The 11,509-nt window shown below is 51.9% G+C and overlaps 1 protein-coding gene across 2 annotated transcripts; it reads left to right on the plus strand.

Annotated features, from left to right (window-relative positions):
- Nucleotides 1–451: 451 nt before the first annotated feature.
- LSM1 (LSM1 homolog, mRNA degradation associated) lies at nt 452–10,149 on the plus strand. Of its 2 annotated transcripts, XM_073325257.1 has the most exons (5): nt 568–588; nt 2,341–2,409; nt 4,272–4,531; nt 7,521–7,636; nt 9,613–10,149. In XM_073325257.1, exons 3-5 carry the CDS (start codon nt 4,408–4,410, stop codon nt 9,781–9,783), a joined length of 411 nt encoding a protein of 136 aa, XP_073181358.1. In that variant the 5' UTR covers nt 568–588; nt 2,341–2,409; nt 4,272–4,407; the 3' UTR covers nt 9,784–10,149. The 2 variants fall into 2 exon arrangements, with proteins under 2 accessions (XP_073181359.1, XP_073181358.1); XM_073325258.1 differs by lacking the exon at nt 4,272–4,531 and having other exon boundaries at nt 452–588.
- Nucleotides 10,150–11,509: the final 1,360 nt, after the last annotated feature.

Genomic DNA, 11,509 nt, shown 5'->3' on the forward strand with positions numbered 1-11,509 from the left:
TGGCCCTGACGGTGCCATCGCAACTCTACAGCTCCTGCAGCCTTAACCAATCACTGAGATGGTACCGCCCACGCCGTGCATATCAGCCAATCAGCCCTAGCGTTCCGCATCTAAAGTCGCCAACAAAAATTTAGCCAATCAGCGTCAACTTTCCGTCCGTCCCAGCCCGATCCACCAATCCATGGAAACCGGGCTGTGCACAAGGCACCCGTTTCTTAAAGAGACAGGCACACGATGCCCTCGCCGAGTCCCCCGTCTTAACTCAGCACAGCCCCGCCCGAGCCCTACCCGGGGAGCGCTGGGCGAGGCTGTGGGTCGGGGGTGCCCCACCCCCACCCTCGTCACGCCGCGCTCGAGCGACGGGAGCCCAAAGGGGCCCCGCCCGGCCCCTCACGCAGCCGCGGGCCCGCGCCCCGGGGGGGCGGTGACCCCGCGGCGCGGGGCGGGCCGGGGCGGGTCCATCCGGGGGCAGATGGCGGCGCTTCCGCTGCGTGCGGTGGGCGGCGGGAGCGGGGCGGGACCCGTCGGGCTGGGGCCGCAGGATGAACTACATGCCGGGCACCGCCAGCCTCATCCAGGACATCGACAGTGAGTGGCGCCCGCCGGGGGGGAGCCGCCCCCTGGGCCCCGGCCCCGCCCCAACCCCCCGGGCCCCCCTGCCCCCGGCCTGGCCCCCCCGGGCCCCCCGCTCCCGCTGCAGCCCCTGGGCCCCGGACCGGCCCCGGGCCCCCCGCTCCCGCTGCAGCCCCTGGGCCCCCCTGGCCCCCCCGGGCCCCCCGCTCCCGCTGCAACCCCTGGGCCCCCCTGGCCCCGCCCCAACCCCCCCGGGCCCCCCGCTCCCGCTGCAGCCCCTGGGCCCCGGACCGGCCCCGCCCCAACCCCCCGGGCCCCCCTGCCCCCGGCCTGGCCCCCCCGGGCCCCCCGCTCCCGCTGCAGCCCCTGGGCCCCGGACCGGCCCCGCCCCAACCCCCCCGGGCCCCCCGCTCCCGCTGCAACCCCTGGGCCCCCCTGGCCCCGCCCCAACCCCCCCGGGCCCCCCGCTCCCGCTGCAACCCCTGGGCCCCCCTGGCCCCGCCCCAACCCCCCCGGGCCCCCCGCTCCCGCTGCAGCCCCTGGGCCCCGGACCGGCCCCGCCCCAACCCCCCGGGCCCCCCGCTCCCGCTGCAACCCGTCGGGCCCCCCGGGCCTCGGTCCAACCCCCCCCACCCCACCTGGTCCCGCTCCAATCCCCTGGGCCCCGGACCGGTCCCACCTCAACCCCCCGGGTTCCCCGCTCCCGCTGCAGCCCCTCGGGCCCCCCCAGCCCCCCGGCCGGGCCCCAGCCCCCCCTCGGCCTCGCTGCAACCCCCCGGGCCTCCCGCCGGGCCCGCTCCCGCTCCAACCCCCTGGGCCCGGGCCCCAGCCCCTGCCCCCGGCTTGGCCCCGCTGCAACGCCCCGGATTCCGGGCTCTGGACCCCCCCAGCCGGGCCCCGCTGCCGCCCCTGGACCTCGGGTCCCGCTGCCGCCCCCGGGCTCTGTAGCTTCACGTCCTTTCTCGAAAGGCTCCAGGTCTCAGTTCTTGAGCCTGAGGGAGACCCGCGGACTCCCCCCGGAGCGCTCGGCGCTGTGCAGGTGGTCCGGGTTCCCCGTGTCTCCCTCAGGGCTGGGTTCCCCCTCCCCGGGCGCCCTGCCGAGAACCGTGTTCTCCCGTCGGCCCAGCTCTCCTCTCCGTTCAGCTTAATAACGATCATCTCGGCGCTAACTGAGCCGGCTGGGGCTCCCTTTCCTTTGGGAAGTCCCGTATTTCCTTCTCCCTCCCCTGCCAGGCTCTGTCTCACCTTGGCTGCCTTTTTCTGGTGCTGTGTGTAGTTTGTGAAGGGCTGCAGCATCCTCCAGGGTGCCGGGTGCTTCCCAAGTGTACGTTTTCAACCCTCTTCTGGGGTGGCTGTTTCCAAATGTCCAGTGCTGTAACTTTCTAGAGTCTCAGTATCCTCATTTCAAATCTGGGTGGCACTTACAAACTAATGGCCTGGTCTTCCAGCAGTGTGTCACCTGCAGCAGCTCCCCTTGATTTCAGTGGCAGCTGCATATGCTCAGATAATCCGGCTAAAAAACTATTGTAAAATCTTCAGAGCAGAGCCCTTCTTGTTATCTGTCTGCGCAGCACCCAGCACAATGGGGCACGGGTCCATGACTAAGGCTCCGAAGCACTTTCACAATGCGACTAATGCCATTTAATGCTGATTAAAACCTTCTTATTCAGCATTTTAGTTGCTCTTTTGAATTTGGTCTATGTATGAATTGTAATCATTGCTTGATATTTTCTATAACCACTAATTCTGATTTAACATCTCTTCCAGAAAAACACTTGGTCCTCCTTCGAGATGGTAGAACACTGATAGGATATTTACGAAGCATCGATCAGTTTGGTATGTGATCACATGGCCTCGCTTTTCCTCCAGCCCTCTCTGCCTCATGCAGCAGGTTTTCCTTCCCCTTATGTATGTCTTTAATGATGATATTTTAAAAATATCTACTTTACCATAAATCCACTGTTCAGAAGTCTCCAGTAGACAGTGCTGAAAGCTAGTATGCCATGTATGATGCATGTGCGTCCCAAGCCTTTGACCTGTGACAAATAGAAACATTCTTGGAAAAGTTACATGTGCCAAACCCAGTCCATGAGGTGTGGAGGGAGGTGAGGAATGCTCATTGTTAGTAATCAGCATTGGTTTCTATGGTACTGCTGCTTGGAGAAGCTTGCTGACAGATTTTAAAACGGCTGTTACTCTGAGTGCTGTAGAGAGAAAAGGGAGGAAATTTCACTGTGTGTGTTTGACTTTTAATTCTTCCTGTGTGCTCAGACATTTTTCAGCACTGTTTTGGTATGTGGCCACCCCTTCTTGATTGCAAAGATCTGCATCTTGCATCAGAACTTAGCTCTGAAAATGCTTCTAGTTTCAAAGTTGTCCGTTAAAATGTTTTTTCATTTAAAAAGAAAAGGAGGACTTGTGGCACCTTAGAGACAAACAAATTTATTTGAGCATAAGCTTTCGTGAGCTACAGCTACAGGAAAGGTGAGCTAATTCCAGCAGGAGAGTGGGGGGAGGGGCGAACATTTTGTAGTGATGATCAAGGTGGGCCATTTCCAGCACTTTACAAGAACAGTAGGAGGGAAAATAAACATGGGGAAATAGTTTTACTTTGTGTAATGACCCATCCACTCCCAGTCCTTATTCAAGCCTAAATTAATTGTATCCAGTTTGCAAATTAATTCCAATTCAGCAGTCTCTCCTTGGAGTCTGTTTTTGAAGTTTTTTTGTTGAAAAAAGAATAAATGGACACAAATCAGACGTCAAGAATGATAACATTCAAAAACCAGTCGGAGAACACTTCAATCTCTCTGGTCATTCACCTTTCCTGATCGCTCTTGTTACAGTATGTATGGTAACACCCATTGTTTCATGTTCTCTGTATATATAAAATCTCCCCACTATATTTTCCACTGTATGCATCCGATGAAGTGAGCTGTAGCTCACGAAAGCTTCTGCTCAAATAAACGTTAGTCTCTAAGGTGCCAGAAGTACTCCTTTTCTTTTTGTGAATACAGACTAACACGGCTGTTACTCTGAAACTTATCATTTAAAGACTTTCTTAGCTCACCACTGGGGGGAGCCAGATACCTCCCAAAAAGTGCTTTAAGAATGGAGAGGAGCCAAGTGGTGCACAGTTTTCACCAGCATCATAAATATTTATCTACTTGATGACTGTTGGCAGGGAGGACGGAATGCCTTGGATGGGGCTCTTCGTGCACACTTTGGGGGGTAGAGGGCTTATAAAGATAGTAACTTGATAAGGATCAGGAATAATCCTGGTTGCAGCATTTTGTAAATGTGTAGAAGATACAGCAGTTGTGGGTCTGGGCTGTATGTCCAGCTGATGTCAGAAATTTAGCTGTGCTGCGGCCTCTTTCGATATGTCTACACTGCAATTTAAGTCCAGGGTTAGTGGGACTCGAGCCAGCTGACCTCTGTTAGGGAACCCTGGGTTTGTGTCTACATTGTATTTTAACCCCATGTTAAGACTTGTCTAACCCGTGCTCTGGCAGACCTGAGTCAAAGTAACGATGTCCCAGAGTCCCTAGTGTCCCTCTTCTTCCCCCCCGCCCCCAAATGTAGCTGCTCTAGCCCTAGGACCGTGGTACACTGTGAGAAAAGTTTACTGCCCCCCTGCACGGTACCAGGAAGGCGCTCGCTTGCAAAAGTCTTGATGGGTTCGCTCTCCGTTGCAGGCCCCGGAGGCGCTCTGACAGCGTGCTTGCAGATCAGAAGAGACTGGGTTAACTCTGAGTCCTGAGCTGCTAGCATTTGCAAAGCATCGGGGCTTTCCTTTTTCAATAGAGTGGATTGCAGATTGTTGGGAGAGGGATGACTAAGGAAGTTGTCCCGTGGAATTGTGGGATACTTCCAGCTGACTCCTGGGACCCACGTCAAGTGGTGCTACATCTACACTGCAAAGCAATAGGGCTCGGACCCTTGTGCTTTAAGCAAGGTAACTTCTGTGGTACTTGAGCTTTCCAGTAATAGGAGCAGTATAACAGGATCTATGCTACCTTGCCCATGTTTAGACAAAGCTGTATGACATAGCTGTGGCAGATTTTAATCCGTGTAAAGACTGGAAAATATAGGTTGTAGCCATCTCTTAACTCAGGGAGATTCCTAGGCTAAAATATGGTTCTCTAGTACTATAACAGGCTCTTCGGTCCCATAGGCAAGGGCAAAGATGTGGTATAAAACGGCTCTGCCCCAACTCTCCCCACACCTGGTTATTTTTGCAGTGTGGACAGGGCCAGTGAGTGCTACAGCATGGAACATGAGGTGACTCCCTGGGGGGGGGGGGTGCACGCTGCTGAGATGACATCTCTCACTGTGCCCATTCCTACTTTGCCAGGCTTGTGAGTCAAGAGCTCTTCACCTTTTCAGGGTGTTGCTCCTCATCTTTAAAGCCCTGCAGGACCAGGTCCATGCTGTCCCAGATGCTGCCCCTCCCTCCACATCCAGCCCTGGCAGAGATAATTGATGGGTGTGCTGCAGCTGGAGTGGCTCCCGAGGTGCAACTTTTTGGGGTACAGGGCCGGGCAGTCTCTGGGTAAGGCTACGGGGTTTCCTGCCAGTGGAGATCAAGATGAGTCACTACTTTGAGTGTGCAGTGCAAGGTCCGTAGGTCTGCCCAGCAGTGGCAAAGCACTGTGCAGACACTACTGCACTGTGAAGGTTCGCTGGTGAGGATCTTTATCCCCACTGCAGTGAAACACACAGGGGATGGGACTCACCCAAGGGCTCTGCTAGAGCCAGGACCTCTTGGTTCCCACCCCTGCGTCGCTCTCCAAGCTGGGCTGCTACAGACGGGATGTGGAAGGCAACTGGCCAAGTTGACCCTGCCTGTGTGTTTGGCTGAAATGAGGGACAGTGGAGAGTTTGGGTTAAATTTTGGACAGAATTCAGTGCCAGGCTTGGTTATGTGTGCAGAGCCTGATCCTTCTGTTGACTTAAATGGGGCATGATCATCTGAATGGTGCTTAAATACTGTGGTGGCTGTTAATGATACATAGCAATCCATAGTCTTAAGGGTGGGCAGCTCGAGGGATTAGGAATGCATAGGCTGAGAGGGTGCTGAAATTTTATCACAAAGAGCAACCAGGAGACCATTTTTCTGCAAGATCTCTGAGCAAAAGCAGTGAAACAGAAAATCTCCACTGAGGTTAAAGACATAGTGACTTTGTAAACAGCAAGTTTGGATCTGATGAGTTTCCTGTTTCATTTCTTTCCTGTGTGATCTTGGGTGCAATAGCTGCATAATCTCGAATAGCAGTGCTGATTTCTTGTCATGTGCCTGTCATAAACAGTACTGCACATTTCCTCAACTCCAGTCAGTCAAGGCTTAAAAGCACTGATGTGTATAATAAAGTGGTCTGACTTGAAATCTGAATTTAAACCTTGTTTGTGTTTTTAAATAAGTGTGTGTACTCCTTATGGTTCAGAGCTGGCATTATAAGCATTCTTATCTGCATAATCTTTCCCCTTGAATTTATGTGCATGTTGGGGTCTGGTTTTCTTCAAGATAAGCTAGTTTAAGATTTAGCTTACCAGATACTGGGTTTTATATATGCAGGCATTTGGTTGGTAATAAAAAAACAAAAAACAACCCTTTAATAAACGACGGCTATGTTAAAAGAACATGTCAAGATGTTCTTACTTTCTATGGTTTGTTAAAGCCTCTTTAAAAGCTGGCTAATATATCGTCCCTTACTAGTTTTTTTTTTTTTTTTTTCCCCTGCTTTTAATTGGCAAATGCTGACCTCTTTTCTCTTTCTGTGGATGTTGACTGAACAATTTTATTGAGTCTAGGACAACTGCAATTTAAATAGCCACTGAAGATGAAACATCTTGGTCTTTACCCCAAAATCAACAATTGAGTCCGTACAGCTCCAGGGACCGTGTGACATTTAATTGCTGCTGCAGATGGAGCACAGGGTTCGTTTTCATACGGCTTGTACAAACACCAGTGTCTTCAACTTCACAGCGATCCATAGAGATACAAATGAAAATATCGAGACTTTGCCTCTTTTTTCCCTTTCGGATTCTGACAGACTTCAGTCACACGTGGACTGTGGAAAATGTGGAGTCTTACGTTCCGAGTTTCAGGAAAAGGAGGATTAGGATGGGAAACCTCCAACCTAGACACATGTCGTAGCTTCAGGACGTGGTGCCAGTGACTAGCTTCTGTCATGACTAGTGCCCCGTGTGGTGCTGTACCGCTTGTGGGCAGTGCTCTCGGGTGGGACTTGTGCTCATCAAGGAGCTGTGCTGCTGCCTGTAAGAGTAGGTGTTGAGCCCAGAGCCCTGGCAGCCTTGTTCACTTCCTTTGCAGTGGGGTCTGGTGCCTAACGCCAGGGCCTGGATGTCAGGTGACCTGCGTTCTCTTCCTGATTCTGACACTTTCCCTCCCTGTGCCCTTCTCTCCTCCCAGCCCTTGTCTTGTCTATCAAGGCCTCATGCACACATGAAAGTAAATTCAGATTATGGTAGGGTGTGAATTTAAAGCAGATTAACTATTCCTGGTTAACTCTGTGTAGACACTCTTATTCTGGAGTGTGAGTAGTGTGTCCTTTAAGGGGAGTTCTTCTTGATTAACTCCATAAGTCTGTAAGCTTTTCAGGTCAGGGACAGCCTCCCGTTCTGTCTGGAGAGTGCCTAGCCCAACAGAGCTCCAATCTCAGGTGGGGCCTCTTGGTGCTAAGCAATACTGCAAATTGAAATACTGCAAATGGATACAGTATTGTGCATTGAAGTGGTGGGTGAAATTCAACTGCCCTTTGCTAAAATGCTCGGAGATACTGGATGCTACCAAAGCATGAGCATTAGGGTGGCTTTGCAGTGCATGTGCAGCCCCTCTGCTTTGGGTTGGGACCACGACACTGTAGCCTCATTCAGACAAAGTCACAAAGGAGTCTGTTTTCTTCCTCCCTTGAAAACTGCAGCAAACTTGGTGTTACACCAGACGGTGGAGCGCATTCACGTGGGCAAAAAATATGGCGACATCCCTCGAGGCATCTTTGTCGTGCGAGGCGAGAACGTTGTCCTGCTGGGGGAAATAGTAAGTAACCATCTCGTCTGTCGCTGTGCTGGACCCCGGGCTCCCTTGTTGCCCGGGATTGTAGTCTGTTACTCTGAGCAGCATTGCCAACAAACCTGACACTAGAGCCAGGTCTCGTCAACACCTGGCAGCATGCGGGTCCCTTCCGTGTCAGTGATGATATGGTCACGCAGTGCCAGAAAAACAAGCACAGCGGGAATTATGTAACCCTTTACCCTGGCTCATGGAATGTGCCGTTACGTAGGCAAAAGGGCCGACCCTGCAATCGAGGGTCCTGAGCTTTTATTGTCCTTTCAATACTGTAAGGAGAAACCTGGTGCCTTCCTCTGGCTGCTCCTGGGGGTGGGGCAATGCAAAGAGTTTGGTGCAGGTTAGTTCATCAGAGCCAAGTGGGAAAGTGGGCGCCCGCAGAAGCTTTGAGACATTTCCCACCAGCTCCGAGGGTAAAGTGACCTTGAAGCACAGGGTGTGTGCGCGGAGGAATCTGCCGTGGTCCCAGGCTGAATGCAGTACTCCAGGTGCAGCATGGTCAGTGCTAGACAGAACAGCTGTGCTCTCCCTCCTCCCCCGGCCTTGCCTTTTTCCAGGTCAGATTTCCTCTTGATTTCAGGCTGGGGTCTTCAAGGAAACTTAAGGAATAGGTGCCCAAATCCCACTGTAATTCATATGTACTCGTGACACTTCATGGCTTTCTCAAGTGAAATCTGGCATTTAAGAATCCGCATCCCAGAGCTGGGATAAAACATTGAGATGGTTCCCATCCGCCCTCGTCGTGGGGGGAGTTGGGCGTATCCTGGGAGACAGATCCTGCCATGGCTCAGCTTCTCTGATCAAGCAGGCCAATGAACTGATCGTTGGGCAATGCTAGGTGGTCACAGCCAGAAATACCTAGCAGGTCCTCAGGGGTGAGCACAAAGCCCTCTCCAGAGTCCATAGCATATGCCCAGGCATCTCTAAAGTGCAAGTGTGTAAGATTTCTGTTAGTACTCTTATGACTCTGATTGCAGACACGCCTTCCCTAAAACCTCTCTGGTGTGGGTCTGCCCTGACCATTCAGAGCATCAACAAATCATACATTGATTCCTTCACAGCTGCCGCTGGCTGGGAACAGTGTTGCTCCAACAATTTGCAGTCTGCAAAGGTGGAGCATGGATTGATTTTCCCCCTTTTCTGTGCTCCATTCTAAGGAGACAGTGTCAGCTGCAGCAATTCCCCCTCCTTGGGAAATGTTAACCCCAGTACTAGGCACACAGTGGGTCCTGCATCAAATGACTCGAATTGAGAGGAGGAGATGGGTGAGTACTTGACATCCAGCAGGCCCCGTGGGATTCTTGGAGTGTGAACAGATCCCGAGAGCTGTGATCTCAGCTATGACACATTCCTGATTTTGTTATGAGAGCAGAACATAATAGATTAATTGTGAAGCTGCTAAGGACCAATTCAAGTGAAACTTCCGTGATGTACCACTGGGTTCATGCCCTGCAGCACAACGTTTGTACTGAGTGAAAGTAGAGAGCTCCTGCTCCTCATACACTGAATCCCTCCATCCCTTTTGGGATCACGTCTCCTCTCTCACCTGGGGTGACTGTGTAAGCTAGGGATCTTGGGCCACAGGGACTTGCTGGCCACTGCTTCCCATATTTCCGTGCCATGCCTGCGGACGGTCAACGTAAACAAAATGTCTCGTGGCCTGCCAGCGGATTACCCTGATGGGCCGCATGCCGAAGCCGACCCCTGCTCTAGGGCAGTGCTGGAAATCCTGGGACTCTTATCCTGTCCCGTGCATCTGCATTGCAAAGTGGTGGAGCTGCCTGGGGACACATGGATTCTCGGCCAGGTTGTTAATGTGCTGCTTGTGGTCCAGGCAGTGCTGTGTTAAGCTCTTTCTATAATGTCACCAGTGGTCAGAGCAAGCAGAGCCTCAGATCTCACTGCTAGCTCCCTCCCGGCAACCCTGAATGGTGCTTCTTTTGCAGGACCTGGAAAAGGAGAGTGACACGCCTTTGCAGCAGGTGTCGATCGAGGAGATCCTGGAGGAACAGCGCGTGGAACAGCAAGCCAAGCAGGAATCGGAGAAGCTGAAAGTGCAGGCACTTAAGGAACGGGGCCTTTCAATCCCGCGAGCAGACACTCTAGATGAGTATTAGGTGTTCTGCCCATCGGACAATTCGCTCTGTCCGAGCAAGCAGAGCGCTTTGTGTTTAGACCACACTTGGTCAGAGGGTGTGTAGGTCTGTTTGGAAAGGCTGTTTTTTGTTTTTAATTTTGGGCTTATCTGTTTTCCATGGCACAGATACACTATTAAAATCATGTCATTGTTTTCACAAAATCATTGTTTATGAAGAATGAAGGTGTCTGAATAGCCTTGAACATACCCACATGCAATGGCGCAGTTAGAGCATGTGTGCATGGAGAGAAATCTATTTTTTTTTTTTTTCCCCTCGTGATTTTGGGGAAAACTGCTCTTCAACATGTAAATAAAACCTGGATCCTGACAATGTAATCAACAGTCACCTGTACTGGAATCTGCTTTGTTTTCTGGGCTGTATCTATATGGAACAAACAGAACATGGTACTGATCACAAATGGGATCTTACGCCCCCACTGCTTCCTTCCAACCTTGAGGGTTTCTCATATCACAGTCCAGGGAGCTGAGGAACCAATGCACATTGGAGCACTCTTCTTTCTAGCTTAGTGGAGGGGGTGGGAGTGGGGCACTTCCTGGTTATCGGCAGAAGGCTGGAGCCTGTTGCTGTCTGTATTTCTAGAGGGAAGAGCAGGAGTCTGCTTTCACTGTAGTCAGGTGGATGGCTGGTGGTAGCATAAATGTGTCTGATCCTACAGTATTAGTGGACAAGTGACTCCAGTGGCTGTCCAGCTAACCCTCCTTGTCACTGACTGTGCCCTTGCAAGTATGAACCATCCTTTTGTCATTAAAGCAGATACTGTAACAGACAAGACAAGGAATCCACTAACTCTCTCCATTAGCTCCCTCTAACCTGGCTCCGCAGGGTCCACCATACTTTTTTCCTCTTAACAAGAAACTGGACTAGGTTTTGCTACTCATGATACACACCTGCTGCTCCTGTGCTGAACTGCCCAGGTGTGCCCAGAGCAGGCAGTAGAATGGGCTCGCAGTGGCAGAAAGGACATCTGTCTTGATGCTGAATTGGCCAGGATGCTCTTAGATATCTTGGGCTGTATCACTCAGCATGTCTGTGATGTTACAAGGCCTCATCCACCCTGCAGCAAATGGTAACTTGACAGCAAGAGTAAGGTTTTGCTGGGGGCAGCTTGTAAGGCTCTTCACTGTGATCTCCACAAAGGTAAAACCAGCTTCTGGTGCAGTGAAATGAGCAGTTCTTGCCTCCCCCTTGAGCTGCTTCTCAGAGCCTTATGTGCTCTTCCTCTGGAGGGACATTAGAGCTCGGAGACTTATTTTTCATGGAGGTAAATGTGTGATGCAAACTGATTCTCATCCCCTTCCCTGAGAACTGTGTGGGCACTGTGCACAGAGATTCCTGTGAGAGGACTTCATGGTATCATGTTAAAATCAGATTGGCCGTGAGAGTTACAGTAGTTGCCACTCTGTGCCTCTCTCCCAGTGCTCATGCTAGAACAATCCAGCAGCATCAGGTGTTCAACCTTATCAACCTGTATAGATTACACCTGAACCACTCTCCGTGGCTACTGTCCAACCTGTGCAAATGCTCTAGGAAAAATAGTAGGTATGGGAGAGGCTGGTGACATTAAAGGTACAAATTACTTAAGCAAATGCAATTCCTTTTAAAACAATAAACATTTTCTTTACAGCTCAGAGCTTGGGCAGCACTACTGGGGCCGCCCTGTACCATAAGCTATGAACCATACACA

This window comes from Lepidochelys kempii, chromosome 26, assembly GCF_965140265.1.
Source record: "Lepidochelys kempii isolate rLepKem1 chromosome 26, rLepKem1.hap2, whole genome shotgun sequence".
Lineage (NCBI taxonomy): Eukaryota > Metazoa > Chordata > Testudines > Cheloniidae > Lepidochelys > Lepidochelys kempii.

Bases quoted from the DNA above. Each gene is read 5' to 3' on its own strand.
- LSM1 (XM_073325257.1), top strand. From the start codon at position 4,408: ATGACTAAGGAAGTTGTCCCGTGGAATTGTGGGATACTTCCAGCTGAC. The intron at 4,532-7,520 runs GTAACTTCTGTG...TGAAAACTGCAG, and splicing joins ACCCTTGTGCTTTAAGCAAG to CAAACTTGGTGTTACACCAG. The intron at 7,637-9,612 runs GTAAGTAACCAT...CTTCTTTTGCAG, and splicing joins TTGTCCTGCTGGGGGAAATA to GACCTGGAAAAGGAGAGTGA.